The 15,448-nt window shown below is 43.6% G+C and overlaps 1 protein-coding gene across 2 annotated transcripts in view; it reads left to right on the top strand.

Annotated features, from left to right (window-relative positions):
- PLEKHB1 (pleckstrin homology domain containing B1) overlaps window positions 1-15,448 on the top strand; it is a 36,464-nt gene that overhangs the window by 7,209 nt on the left and 13,807 nt on the right. The window contains exons 2-4 of one of the 2 annotated variants that reach the window (XM_027848272.1): window positions 9,382-9,452; window positions 10,733-10,885; window positions 12,534-12,636. In XM_027848272.1, coding sequence (XP_027704073.1) covers window positions 9,416-9,452; window positions 10,733-10,885; window positions 12,534-12,636 — 293 coding nt within the window. In that variant the 5' untranslated portion in view covers window positions 9,382-9,415. Of the gene's footprint in view, window positions 1-9,276; window positions 9,453-10,732; window positions 10,886-12,533; window positions 12,637-15,448 lie in introns of both variants that reach the window. The other variant, XM_027848271.1, reaches the window with a different exon arrangement.

The raw sequence follows: 15,448 nt of genomic DNA, 5'->3' as shown, positions 1-15,448 counted from the left end.
ATATAATTATGTTATTACTAGTAGTAATACTACTTCTATTACTACTACTAATAATAATAATGTTCTTGCTCTCATCTTACATTTCTTGGAGTCCAGATGAGTCTGTATCCTATTATTGTTCTTCTGTATTTAATGTTTGTTGGTTATTTTTTTCAAATTATTTTACTGTGGACAAGATCTTGTGCTCAGCAGTAGGTTTACAAAGAGAGAAGGGAATAAGCGTTTTATAGAATGCCTACTGTGTGCCAAGCATGTGTGCTCTGTGTTTTACAGATACCTCATTTGATCTTCACAACTACTTTGGGAGGTAGATGCTATTATTATCCCCATTTTACAGTGTAGGAAACCAAGGCAGACAGATTAAGTGACTTGCCCAGGGTCACACAGCTAGTCAGTGTCTGAGGTCAGATTTGAACTGAGCACTTCCTAACACCAGGCCCAGCCCTTTATCCACTGCACTACTCAGCTACCTCTTTTCAAAGATGAAAAAGGAAACTATCTATGACCTCAAAAAGCTCCTAATTTAGTAGGGAGGATACATAGGTAAGTATGATATAAAGTAGAATATATGCAGGGAGAATCAAACAGAGGAGGAAGAAATGTTCATGAAAATGTCCATTTTTAGTTGGGGTGGGGATGGGGAAATCATAGAAGGCTTCACAGAGGAAGTAGTACTAAAATCATGTCCTGAGGAACAAAAAAGGATTTCAGCCAGACAGCAGGTCTATTCTAGGCCTGGGGTTAGCCTGATAGCATGGAAGTGGGAAGGGGAAGGAAGGAACTCAAATTGTCTGGAATATGGCAGGTGTGAATAGGAGTTAAATGGGAAAGCTAGAATGTGACTAGATTGTTATGAGCCTTGAATGCCAGGCTAAAGAATTTGGATTTTTATCTTCTGGGCCAGAGGTGTCAAACTCATAACTGCAAAGACCTGCAAAACTCCCCAGTGTGACAGGAGCCAGATTCAAATGTAGTTGGGAAATATTTAACAAAATAAATAAAAATACAATACAACATAGGTAATGTTAATTTATGGTTTTCTAAGTCAATATGGGGCCAGCAGGCATCAGTTTCTATTTGAGTTTGACATCATTGTTTCAGCGATGGAGAGTCATGGAGAAATGCTTTGGAGGGCATTAATTAGGAATAGGCTTCTTCCAATTTTGAGATTATATCATTCTAAAGGACTTGAACTGGGAAGCCAATGATCGGAACTTGTCTGTGCCTTAGGAAGTTTAGATAGTCAACATGTGAAAGATGAACTAGAAAGTGGAGAAACTGGAGACCAATTAGGCCGTTAAAATAGTCCAAGAGGGAGGTGCCAAAGACTTGAACTAGGGGTAGCTGTGCATATGAAGAGGAGACAAAGAAGGGAGAGATGTAGCAGTTAATCAACAAGCTTTGGCAATTGATTGGATGTGTATAGGGGACCTAGATTAAAGGCTGAGTGTGAAGCTCTGCTTTTGTTAATAACTAGAGTACATAAGTGCATCAGAGAGGTTCAAAGTACTTGTAGAATTCTGAGGGTATCATTTCCAAATAGGGGAATCATGGAGGGCTTCCTGGAGGAGGTAGCAGTTCATCAGGGCCTTGAAGGGTGGCATGGGCGAGGGTAGGCAGAAAAGCAAAGTATTTGTTGGCGTAATGTTGAGAAGTCCAATTTGACTGAAGTAAAAAATATTTAATGGGGTAAGTAAGAGATAAAGCTGCAAAGATTAGGGGCTGCTGGATAGCGGGCGGGGGGCGGCGCAATGGACTGCCAGGATCAAGTACTTGGATTTTATTTAGCTAGCAATGGGGAACTGGTGAAGTATTGCTACCCTGAACCCCGCTGGCCTGTAGTTAGTTTCCCAGGTACTGGCTTCTCCTTGGCCTCCCTAGGGCTTTCCTCATTCGCAGCTTTGCAGACTTTTGTGATTCCTGAGGTCCCCACGCCTCCTGGACCTCCCAGCTCCTGGGGCTCAGAGCCCTTCCCCCCCCGACCCGGGATCTCCTTCCCCGCCCCTCCCCCCCCCCCCCCCCCCGGGATCTCCTTCCCTGCCCTTCCCCCCCTGACCTGGGATCTCCTTCTCTGCTTTCTACCTTCTGTCACTGTCTTTGCTTACCCAGCCCTACATCCTGCTTCCTCCTTCCCGTGTCTCTGCTCTTTCCATGTTCTCTAGATTCCAAGAATACTTTTTCAGAGGTTTATTTACAAGGAAGAAGAGAAAATACAGATCCAGGAATAAGCACCAGGGGAATGGAGAAAGGAAAAAGGAAGGGAATAAGCATTTCTTAAGTGCCCGCTCCATGCCCGGCACTGTTTTCACAAACATTATCTCATTTGAGCATCACAACAACCCTGTGGGGTAGGTGATAGTATTATCCCTCTTTACAGTTAAGGTGAAAGTGACTTGCCCAGGGTCACACAGCTAGGCAGTGTCTAAGGTGGAATTTGAACTCAGGTCTTCCTCACTACAGGCCCCGAGCTTTATCCCCTATACCATCAGCTGCCTCATAGTATTAAATGAACTAAAAATAAATGATATTAAATGTACAAATTAAAGAAAATTAACTAGTCCCAACCATGTATATAGCTCTAAATTTCCTCAGCGATTTGATTCAGTTAGAGTTTTCCTGGCACACCCTGGTTGTTTCTGGGCTGAAGCATCCAGCTTCCTCCTGGTCCCAGGCCAAAGATGACTGTTTTGTTCCCAGGACATCCCCAGGAGGGTTTGAAGCTTTGATTACCTGGAATTATTCACCTGATGAGATGAACCCTGACTATCCCTCCCTCAGAACAAGGGGTAAAACAAGGAAATAAAGATGGATAAATGGAACAATATTCCCGTCACCTGAAAAATAGCAATAGTTAACAAAAAGCATTCTGTTCTGAGCTTTTGAAAGCTGTTGGGGGGTGGGAGGTGGGGAGTGGGGGAACCAGACATATTCAGGATCAGAGTTCACTTCTCACTTTCGGGACATCAACAACACCTCTACCATCTACAGCAGACAGTGTAGAGCAGAGCAGGTGGCTCCACCCTGGAATCAGGGCTCACTTTTGGCCTGTTGTTGAGTCATTTCAGTCCTGTCCAACTCTCCGTGACCCCATTTGGGGTTTTCTTGGCAAAAATACTGGAATATACTGGTTTTCCATTTCCTTCTCCAGCCCACTTTACAGCTGAGAAAACTGAGGCAAACAGTTACTCACCCAGAATCACACAGTTAGTGAGTGAGTGTCTGAGGCTGAATTTGAACTTATGAAGATGAGTCTTCCTGACTCCAGGCCCAGCACTCTATCTACTGTGCCACCAAGCTGCTCCTACTCTTTAGGTTGTACAGCTCTGATTATCTGACCTCCTGGAATCTGGACCTAGTTACCCCTCCCCCAAAACCCATAGTACCTGTCCACTGTTTCCTGTCTTAACTGATTTCCCTGGACTCCACCTAGGCCAGCCCTCCTCCTTGCTGCTTGCCTGAGCGCTTCCAGTATGGCCCTGTCCAGTTGCCTTCTACATCTCTGCCCGACATTCCAGACTAGAAACCCACATTGTGTGGAGTCACCAAATGTTCTATCTAGAAGGGACCTCATTACATATGCAGTACCTCTTCCCAACACCCCCCTCCCCCATTACACATAAAAAAAAACCATTAAATCTTAGAAGGCTCTTAAGCATCTGGAAAGGACCTTAGAGATTGTCTGGTCTAACACCTTATTTTGCAGATGAAGAAACTAAGTCTCAGAGAAAAAATGTCTTTCCCAGGCTCACCGATGGAGTCAGTGTCAGGGCTACAAATGGACGAGCCTCCTTATGGATCTCCCCATGTCCTTCATTTTCCCATTCTAGCTTATCCTTTATCCACAGCTCAGCAATCTTCTTCATTCACAGCTTTGACCATGTTACTCTCCTGTCACCCAGAAGTCTTCAGTAGCTTCATACTATCTATAAAATACAAAGTCCTGATCTTAGCATTCTCAGACTCTAGCCTACTTTTCTAACCTGATCTAGAGGCCTTGTGGAAGAGTGAATAAAATGCTGAACGTGGAGTCAGGGAGCCATGGGTTCAAATCCCGTCTCTGACATGTGGGACCGTGGGCAAGTACATAGCCAACAATAACACCTGCATGACCGGGCTGTTGTGATGGTGAAATGAAATAAAGTGTGTTAAGTACTTGGTAAACCATGGAAGCATCACCTGTTGTTACGATTCTGAGCTGGTCAAGTGATTTAGCCTCTCAGTGACCCAGGCAGCTCTCTAAGACTAAGCTGGTGATCTGTATCAGTGAAGGAAATTCCCTGTCAGGGCGTTCCCAGCACCAGGGAGGTGATGGGTCTGCACAAAAACAGAAGCAGTCATCCTTAACATAGGATCTGTAGCATGTTCAAAGAATCACAGAATTTAACGTTGGAAGGGACCTTAGTGGTCTAAGAACAAGTCACTATACTGCTATTATTTTTTTAATGAATGTTCTGTGAATTATTGTACAAGTGAATAAAATGACTACTCTTTGTAATTTTATAATGGGATATAAGTTCTCATAATTATTACTGATAATATTTTAATAATATCTGTAATTATTTATTAATTAATAGCTGTTAATGATTAAATAGTAATAATATTTTTATTATTATTACCTATACCAATAGTTAGGTGACTGAATGGATTGAGCATTGACCCTCAAGTCAGGAAGACTTGAGTTCAAATCTGGCCTCAGACATTTACTAGCTGTGTGACCCTGGGCAAGTCAATTAACTGCTCCTAGCCTCAGTTTCCTTAATTTTTTTTTTTGGTGAGGCAATTAGAGTTAAGTGACCTTAATTTTTTTTAAATAATATTTTAATTTTTCCCCAATTACATGTAAAAGCAATTTTAACATTCAGGTGTTTTTTTTGTTCCAAATTCTGTTTCTTCCTTCCTCCCCTCCCCTACTCCTGAAATGGTAAGCAATCTGATACAGGTTATATATGTGCAGTCGTGTAAAGCATTTCCATATTAGTCATTTTGTGGAAGAAAGCAGGAAGGAAGGAAAGGAGGGAGGGAAGGAGTGAGGAAGGAAAGAAGAAGAGAAGGAAGGAAGAGAAAAATAGTATGCTTTGGTCTATGCTCAAACGCCATCAGTTCTTTCTTCGGAGGTGGACAGCATTTTTCATCGTGAGTCCTTTGGGATTGTTTTGGATCATTGCATTGCTGAGAATAGCTAAGTCATTCACAGTTCTTCATCATACAATATTGCTGTTGCTGTGTATAATGTTCTCCTGATTCTGTTCATTTTACTCTGCATCAGTTCATATAAGTCTTTTTTTAAATTTTTTTAAATTTTAATTAATAAATTTATTTATTTTTAGTTTTCAACATTTACTTCCACAAGATTTTGAGTTCCAAATTTTCACCCCGTCTCGCCCCTCCCCCCACCCCAAGATGGCATGCATTCTGAATACCCCTTCCCCTAGTCTGCCCTCCCTTCTATCTCTCCCCCGCTTCTCTTATCCCCTTCCCCTTCTGTTTTCCTGCAGGGCAGGATAGATTTCTGTACCCCATTTCCTGTGTTTCTTATTTCCCAGTTGCATGTGAAAACATATTTTTTAAAACATGTGTTTTTAAAACTTTGGGTTCCAAATTTTCTCCCTTCCTCCCTGCCCACCCACCCTCATTGAAAAGGCAAGCAACTCAATATAGGCTGTACTTGTACAGTTATGCAAAACACTTCCATAGTAGACATGCAGTGAAAAACTAACTCTATTTCCCTTAATCCTATCCCGTCCCCCATTTATTCTATTCTATCTTTTGACCCTGTCCCTCCTCAGAAGTATTTGCTTCTGATTACCCCCTTTCCCAGTCTGCCCTCCTCTCTATCATCCCCCTACTCTCCTGTCCCCTTCGCCCCCATTTTCCTGTAGGGTAAAACAGATTCCCATACCCAATTACGTGTGTATGTTATTCCCTTCTTAAGTCAAATCCTATGAGAATAAGATTCACTCATTCCCTCTCACCTTCCCCTGTTTCCCCTCCACTGTAAGAGCCTTTTCTTTTCTGTTTTTGTGTGAGATAATTTACCCCGTTCTACCTCTCCCTTTCTCCTTCTCCTAATATAATCCTCTCTCTTATCTCTTAATTTTATTCTCTAAATATGACCCCTTCATCTTCAACTCACCCTGTGCCCTCTATCCATCTATCTACCCATCTATCTATCTATCTATCTATCTATCTATCTATCTATCTATATACATACATATAATTTTTCCCTCCAACTACCCTAATACTGACAAAGGTCTCATGAGTTACAAATATCATCTTTCATATAAGTCTTTCTAGGTTTTTCTGAAATCATCCTATTTGTTATTTCTTATAGCACAATAATATTCCATTACAATCATATACCATTCCTCAATTGATGGGCATCTCCTCAATTTCCAATTCTTAGTCACCACTAAAAGAGCTGCTATTTTGTACAAATAGGCCTTTTTTCCTTTTAAAAAAAAATCTCTTTGGGATACAGACCTAGTAGTGATATTTCTGTGTCAAAGGATATATGCACAGTTTTAGAGCCCTTTGGGCATCATTCTAAATTGCTCTCCAGAATGGTTGGATCAGTTCACAACTCCATCAATGGTGCATTAGTATCCCAGTTTTTCCACATCCCTTCCAACATTTATATTTTCCTTTTCTGTCATATTAGCCTATCTGATAGGTATGAGGTGGTTCCTCAAAGTTGTTTTAATTTGCATTTCTCTAATCAATTTTTATGTGATTATATGTGAGCATTTATATTTATATGAGCATTTTTATGTGACTATAGATACTTTTGATTTCTTTGAAAACTGCCTGTTCATATCCTTTGACCATTTATCAGTTGGGGAATGACTTGTATTCTTATAAATTTGACTCATTTCCTTATATATTTGAGAAATAAGGCCTTTGTCAGAAATATTTGCTGTAAAAAATTTTTTCCCAGTTTTTTGCTTTCCTTCTAATTTTGGTTGTATTGGTTTTGCTTGTGCAAAACCTTTTTAATTTAATACAATCAAAATTATCCATTTTACATTTTGTAATGCTCTCTATGTCTTTTTTTGGTTCTGTATTCTTTCCTTATCTATAGTAGGCACACTGAAAGCATCTTCATTATAACTCCAGTAGGGGAAGGAAATAAGCATTTATTTTTTTTTCATTTTATTTTATTTTATTTTATTTTAGGCAGTTGGGGTTAAGTGACTTGCCCAGGGTCACACAGCTAATAAGTGTCAAGTGTTTGGTCTGAGGCCAGATTTGAACTCAGGTCCTCCTTACTTCAGGGCCGGTGCTCTATCCACTGCACCACCTAGCTGCCCCCAAAATAAGCATTTATTAAGCACCTACTGTGTGCCAGGCACTGGGCTAAGCACTTTACAAATATTATGACCTTCACAACAATCCTGTGAGGTAGGTGCTGTTATTATCTCTATTTTACAGATGAAGAAACTGAGGCAACAGAAGTTAAACAACTTGCCCAGTGTCACACAACTGGTGTTTGAAACGCTGTCTGAACTCAGATCTTCCTGACTCTAGGCCGGGGGCTGTATCCAACAAGGTCACCCACCTGCCTTCTCACTGTAACTCTAGTAGCCTATAAGATAACAGGGATGACTTAGCCCTCATTCTGTTCCCATAAGATTTTGATTTCCTTTGCCAGGTGTCCCTATTTTGAGAGTCTTTCCACGGAGCTTGGAGATGATGAGTATTTGATTTGGTGAACTCTATTAGAAATATCATTCTTTAGTTTGTGTGGATCATTGTCATGTCCAGGCAATTATGGGTGACAGTTCAGTCTGTGCTCATTGTCCTCAGAGGGCCAGTATAATTTATAGTACAGTTTGTTGACCGAGTTCAATAGGATGTTTGTGGTGATTTGTTATCTGCCATTCCATGAAAGACAGTAAGTTGCTGATTTATAATTCTAATCAAGAGGTCCTGTACTGCTAAATATTTGGTAGGTGCTAAGTTATTGGAGCCTAATATCTTCTCCAGTTTCATCGTATAATCTACATTGATCACTAATTCCAAGCTCTTTAAGCCCTTCTGTGATTTCTAGAAGCAATGACTTGGTCTTGAATTTCCATCGAAAACTGCTCAATTTCTGCAAGCACATCCTCACGACTCAGCCACTGCCCCACCACACTCTACCATGTATTAGATTCATCTGTGAACATGTTGTATTCCTCTGGTTAGACTGTAAGCTCCTTGACCTTTGTTCATCTTTGTAGCCAATCCTATCCACCAAACATTTATTAAGTATGTACAGTGTACGAGGCCCTGTCCTAGGTGTTGGGGACACAAAGACAAAGTGAAAAACAGCAGTCCCTGCCCTCAAGGAGCTTCTTCTCTAATTCCTCTTAATTCCAGTGCCTTCCTCTCTTAAGTATTTCCTATTTATCCTGTATATAGCTTGATTTGTATATTATTTGTTGGCATGTTGTCTTCCTCATTAGATTGTAAGTTCCTTGAGGGCAAGGACTGCCTTTTGCCTTTTGTTGTATCCCCAGTGCTTAGCATAGTGCCTCGCACATAGTAGATGCTTAATAATGTTTATTGATTGATTGATTATATTACATATATATATATTTCTGTATATGATTGTAAGCTCCTCGAGGGCAAGGACGGCCTTTTGCCTTTTATTGTATCCCCAGTGCTTAGCATAGTGCCTAGCACATAGTAAGTGCTTAATAATGTGCCTTGATTGATTGATTTTATTATATTTTTAATATATATGACTGTAAGCTCCTTGAGGGTAGAGACTGTTATTTTTCATATTGTATTCTCAGGGTTGAACCCAGGGTCCTTTACAAATTTAGCATTTAGTTAATGTTTGTGGAGCTGAATTCAATTAAGGTTGAAGCTTTGGGGCTAATATTCAGTGTTTGAATTACCTGTAGACTTCAGTTATCCTCAGGCTTTCCATGGTCTCCTTACCTTCTCTTACATCTTCCCAAATGACTATAGGAAAGGCTTGGGAGGGCTGTAGTGGTGTTTTACTTTTAAATGACCTTTCGTGCCATCTCAGCATTAGGAGAATAACTGACACCCCCACCCTAACCTAGGGCTGAAATTTGGGGTCTGAGTCTGGCAAGGAGAATGAATCTTACGAAAAGAAGGTATATCCAGAGACCTGCCCAGGGATGGGATCTAGGGCAGGGGGTCTTAACCTGGCACCTGGGAACTTGTTTGTTTTTAAAATTATTCTAATAAGTGTATTTAAATATGATTAGCTTCCTTTGTAATCCTATGGATTTTCTATGTACTTAAAAGCATTCGTCTCATAAGGGGTCTATAGGAATTCCTGACACCAGACTGCTTAAAGAGGTTCCTGACGCAGAACGAGCTAAGAACTCCTGGACTAGAGGTACTTTGTTCCCCGCTGTCTGTCAGGTCCAGCCCAAATCTGGAAGGTCCCTTTGAAGAGATGGCCCTGGTGAAAGCTGGCTGGCTCTGGAGGCAGAGTGAGTGAGGGAGCTCCCAGCTCCCCAATGTGGGCGGGCTGGGGGAACACCGGGGGGGAGGTTTGGGTCTCTGGAGCTTGAGGAGGGGACAGCACTGATGAAACTTTGGAAGAACCAAAGAAAAGGTCAGAGTTGGGAGAGGGGGGGATCTTTGAGCTCATCTAATCCAGCCCTCACGTTTTATAGCTGAGAATGTTGATGTTCAAAGAGGCTGCATGACACAGTCAGTAAGCCTTGGAGCTGGCTCTTGAACCCAGGGCTCCCGAATCACATGCCAGCTTTCTTTCCACCGCCCCTTGTACGTGTGTGCAGCCCTTTGTGAAGTAGAAAGACTTGGGTTTGACCGCCAGGTCCTTCCCTGCCTTGGTTTCCTCAAATGTAAAATGAGGTGGTGTTAGATTAGAGGGTCTTTAAGGCCCCTCTGACTCCAACGGTCTAGCATGCTACCAGTCACTTGTCAGAGCACTTCACTAATGATGGCAGTAGGGGCTGACACTCACGTATGCTTAAAGGTCTACAGAGCGACTTTGAATGTAATCCCTCTCATAATGTACCTTTGTGCAAAGATTTTAAAGTACAAAGAATCCCTGGGCCCACTGGGAGTCTGGAGACCTTGACCAAGTCCCAGCTGTGTCGAGGCTTATTGTACAGTGCTGGGCATGTCCCTTCCCCCTTCTGGGCCTTGTTTTCCCCTTCTATAAAATGGGAATGCTTTTTTCCTTGCTCTGACAGGCCTTGAATTTTCCCCTGTGTAAGAGGGATAATTAGAATCCCTAACCGGCCTCTGTTATGAAAATCTAATGAAGTAACAGATGGGATCCTCACACCGTCTGCAAGCCTCGGGATACCTTCAGAGGCACCATGATAGTCTGGAAACAATGGTCAGCTTAGCCAAGGGAGACCAAAAGCAAACCCTGCTCCTGACACACAGGAGCTGTGTGACCCTGAGCAAGTCATTTTACTGAGCCTCAGTTTTCTCATCTGTAAAATGAGGATAATAACAGCACCTATTTCCCAGGGTTGTTATGGGGATTGAATGAAATAATTAATGTCAATTGCTTTGCCAACCTTTAAGCGCTGTATACATGTGATATATGTGAGCTATTATTATTGTTGTTGTTAATGAGGAAAGGGGGAGAGAAGCCCGGTGGGGCACAGGGAAGAGGCAGGGGTCTAAGTCTGGTAAAGAGAATGAATCTCTGGTCAGAGAGGGGCATCCACCTAACAATGAGGGATTGGTTAAGGGAGTGGCTAGTAGGTGGGTGGACCTTTCTCTTCAGGCTCCATCCTTCGACGTTGGAAGCGGAACTGGTTCGCTCTGTGGCTGGATGGCACCCTGGGCTACTACAAGGATGACAGCTTGGAGGAGGAGGAGGACCGAGTGCTGATCCGGTTCAATTGCCGAGAGGTGAAGACTGGGCAGGAGTGCCCAGGTGAGAGAGACCGGGCTCTTTATCTCACTGCCCTTCCTTCTTTCCCGCCCCTGATGGGGCCACCTACCCTCCCCAGGAGGGGCATTGGGACAGACGCTCACAACCCAGTGGGCATCGGAGAGTCATTGGAATGGATGCTTACAACCCAATGGGCATAGGAGGGGCGTTGGGATAGACACTCATAACCCAGTGAGCATAGGAGGGGCATTGGGATGGATGCTTACAACCCAATGGGCGTAGGAGGGGTGTTGGGATAGACACTCATAACCCAGTGAGCATAGGAGGGGCATTGGGATGGATGCTCACAACCCAGTGGACATATTGCAGGGAGCTGTCACTTGAACTGTCCAGTGTACAGCCCTGGCAGCTCCGGGCAACTTCTCCCCCTCATCTCAGCCGGCAAGAGGCCCTTTGTGGGTAGGTGGGTGTGTGGCCTCAGACCTGGGATGGAGGGTGGTGTGGAACCCAGTGGCCCCAATGGAGTCCTGTCATTAGACTGTGACCTCAAGATAATCCCAAGTACTTGTAACCATTCTGGGAAAATGACCTACCTTTAACTTGTTATGGATAAAGTCAGGACTTTGGCTAATGTCAAGAAAAGGGGAACAGTACCTGGCAAAGTTCAGGAATCAGGGTTCTGCTGGAGACTCGGATAGAAAAGATAAGGAGCTCAAGTCTTAATGAGCCCTGCCACGTGATGTAGGAATACAATTCGTCTATGCAACTAGGTGGTAGACCTGAAGAACAGAAGGCGTGAGTTCAGATCCTGCCTCAGACACTCACTAGCTGTGTGGCTCTGGGCAAGTCACTTAACCTACATCTGCCTCAGTTTCCACAGTTTTTGTAAAGTTGAAATACTAATAGCAATTACCTCGCAGGGTTGTTGCAAGAATAAAATGAAATAATATTTGTGAAGCGCTTTGTAAACCTGAAAGTATTATGTAAACAAACTAATAATTATTATTATTATTATGTTTTGAAATCCCAGCACTTTGCCTGTTATTAGAATGGGAAGGGCAGGGAAAGCTACTGGAGCTCTAACTCTATGTGTGACCTTAATTAAACCATCCAGCCTCCCCTTCTTTGGGTCTCAGTTTCCCCTGTTGCCCAATGAAGATAATAATACCTCCTTAACTTTCTTTACAGAGACTATTGTGAAGAATAAATGTATGTGAAAGACAGTATCCTAGAATAACAGAGGTAGTAGGGATGTGAAAGACCATCTAATCCAACCCCCCCCCCCCGCCATTTTATAGAGGAGGAAACAGGCCCAGAGAGGGGAAAGGACTTCCCTTTCAAGCAGGGAGTTATTGGCAGAGCCAGGACTGTGTCTTAGGTCTATTAATTCCAAGTCTAGAGCTCACCCTTCTTCAACATGTGAATTATGTAGTGACCTTTGTGTTTAAACTTAGAAGAGCTTCAAACAAATGATTTCGGCTGACACAGACGTATAAGCAGGGCCCAATAACTAAATCTGTCAAAACCTGGTTCCTTGTTTGTAGAACAAAGTTCTACAGCCCAAAGTTTTTGGCTTGGGTCAGAGTGGGCAGGGGTCCTGGGATGAGAGCACTCAAGTGGCCTTTGGGACTGACCATGCTGGGCAGGGCTTGGAGCCTCTCTGACTTTCTCCCTGTTTTCTGGTATTCAGAGGTACAGCTGCCTGAGGGTCGGAACCGGGACTCTCTCCTGATGGTGTACCTGAGGGATGGCCCCCGCCTGACACTGTGTGCTGAGACGAAGGATGAGGCCTTGTGAGTGGCTCCCGGGCGTGGGCAGGGGTGGACCCTGGGGAAGAAGGCCTCTGGTCTTTATTGGATCTGTTCCTTCCTGGAGGGTGGGCACTGGGCAGTACAAAGATCACCCAACTTAGAGTCAAACATAGGGCATTTATTAAATGCTTACTGTGCATCAAGATACAAGTACAAACAAACAAGAGAGTCTTTACCCTCAGGGAGCTTATATTCTAATGAGGAAAGACAGTAGATATAAGGGAGCTAGAAAGGTGGAGAGAAAAGGTTAATATTGGGGAAGGGAAAGTAGCATATCAGGAGAAGGAGTTAGGAGAGTGACTTCAGGCTGGAGTGAGGTAGAACACAGAGTCCTTCCTAAAATGGTACAGTTAGGTGGTTCACTGGATAGAGAGCTGGGCCTAGAGCTAGGAAGACCCGAGTTCATATCCAGCCTCAGGTACTTACTAGCTGTGTGACCCTGGGCAAATCACTTAACCTCTATTTGCCTCAGTTTCTTTAACTGTAAAGTGGAGAGAATAATGATACCTACCTCTCAGGGTTGTTGTGAAGATCTATTGAGATCATTTTTGTAAAGCACTGAGCACAGTTCCTGGCACATAGTAGGTGCTTTATAATGCTAATTTTTCATCATCATCATCATCATCATCATCATCCTGGGGAGGCAGTCACCAATCAGGAGAGCAGGACCTCGGGGCAGATGTTTCTTTAAAGGGGCAAGGTGTCACAAGAAAGGGGAAACCCTGCTGCTCAGTTTGCACAGGTGAAGCAGGCACAATTCAGTGGAAGAAGAGCTGGATCTGGGTTCAGAAGACCCAGGTTCGAATCCTACCTCTGACACTACTGTGTGGCCTTGAGAAAGTCACCTCTCCTCTGAGGGCTTAGTTTCTTCATCTGTGAAATGAAGAGATTGGAGCTCAACCCTAAAGAAGACATAGGAGAAAGCCCTTTCCTTGCCGAGGTCAGGGACTGGGAGCGTGGAGTCCTGAATAGGACGTCTGGCTTTTTCTTGAGCTTGTTTTTTCTCTTGTTTTAGTTCTTTTGTTATTTGGGATGGCTCTCTGAAAGAGGGAAGGGACACACCGAACAGCAATGTAGACGAAGATACTATTTGGAAAAATGGAGGGGTTGCACTAGCTGGTCTCTAGGGCCCCTCCCAGCCCTAAGTTCTGTGATCCATGGTCCACATTCGCTCCAGGAACAGGACATTGCCCTCCTTAAGCTTCTGATTGGTGGGTTCAGTCAAGCTGTTTTTAGTGTTTCACTTCTGTTGGGTAACAGTTTATAAAAGGAACCATCCTCTCCTTCCCCACACTCTCACAATCCTTCCTTACCTGGATCAAACGCATGTGAATGCAAGAAGGCATGTTTGTTCAAGTAGTTCTGAAAACAGGATTTCCCAGCCTAAAAGGGGAAGAGATGGCCCCTGGCTTCTGGGAGGGCCTGGTCTGAAAGGAATGACACAATTTTTGTCCTTAGAGAACCCTCGTTGGGGAAATGAATGAGATGTGGCAGATTGCCCCTGACTTTTAAATTTGAGAGGATTAATCAAGGAAGGCTTCCCAGAGGAGGCGAGAACTGGAGTTGGTAGAAGGATGCAGGTGGAGGCTCTCTGGGGGAGAGGCTTAACTTAGAGGCCGTAGGTTGTCTTGGCTGCAGAGCCTGCTTTGGGGATGGAGGGGAGCTGTGAGCAGTCCCTGAAGATTGTTCCAGGCTGTGTTGATGTAAATCTTCTGAGGGGAGGGGAGTTCCCAGAGGATGGCCCGAAAGAGGAGGCCTGTTTGTTCCCCCAGCTCATCTCTGGAGAGGCTGAGTCAGCCACCATACAGAGGCCAGGCCCTGGGGGGTCAGTGTGACAGAAGCCTTGGGCTTGGGAGGGGCAGGCTGGTAGAAATATATAACCTCACTTCCATAAGATTCAACAACATACATTTGTGCAATTTAACAGCTATTCATTAAATGCTTCTTGTGTGGAAGCCCTGTTCCTAGCACTGGCTATACACAAGTGAAATACAATGTAAGCCTTTTGTGGTTCAGTCTTTTTTTTTTTTCCAGTTGTATCTGACTCTTTGTGACCCCATTTGGAGTTTTCTTGGCAAGAATGCTGGAATGGTTTGCCATTTCCTTCTCCAGGTCATTTTAGAGATGAGGAAACTGACAAAGAGAGTTAAGTGACTTGCCCAGGGTCACACAGCTAGTAAATGTCTGTGCCACCTACCTGCCCCATGTAAGCCTTACCCTCCTGGAGTTTACAGTCCAATGGAGAGATAGGATATAGAGGTGAGTCTATGTCGAAGTAGAATGTGATAAGGGCAAAGGAGAAATTTAGAGAAAATGTTCCATGAAAATGTGAGAAGAGAGAGATCAGTTTTGGCAAGAAGATGATCAGGGAGGGCATGCAAGGAGCCCCCCAGATCTCAAAAGGCAGAGGAGAAGGGAGAACATTCCAGGACTATGGGAGAGCACAGAGGTGGAAGGGAGAAGAGAGAGATGGGGGAACAAGGAAGATACACATTGATCTGGAAGATAGTATGAAAAGCCTAATGAATGGATCACATGATACTGTAATTTTTCGATTATAGGGTCAGAGTTGGAAGCGATTTTGTTGCATCATTTCAGTCGTGTCCTGTTCTCCATGACCCCATTTGGGATATTCTTGGCAAAGATATTAGAGCTCATTGAACAGATGAGGAAACTGAGGCAACCAGGGTTAAGTGACTTGCCCAGGGTCACACAGCTAGTATCTGAGGCTGGATTTGAAGTCACAAAGATGACTTCCTGACAAAGATGGCTCTTCCTGACTCCAAGCCCATTG

This window comes from Vombatus ursinus, unplaced genomic scaffold (assembly GCF_900497805.2).
Source record: "Vombatus ursinus unplaced genomic scaffold, bare-nosed wombat genome assembly UNPS02005659.1, whole genome shotgun sequence".
NCBI classification, from domain to species: Eukaryota; Metazoa; Chordata; class Mammalia; order Diprotodontia; family Vombatidae; genus Vombatus; species Vombatus ursinus.
This window is presented reverse-complemented; position numbering and strand designations above follow the sequence as displayed.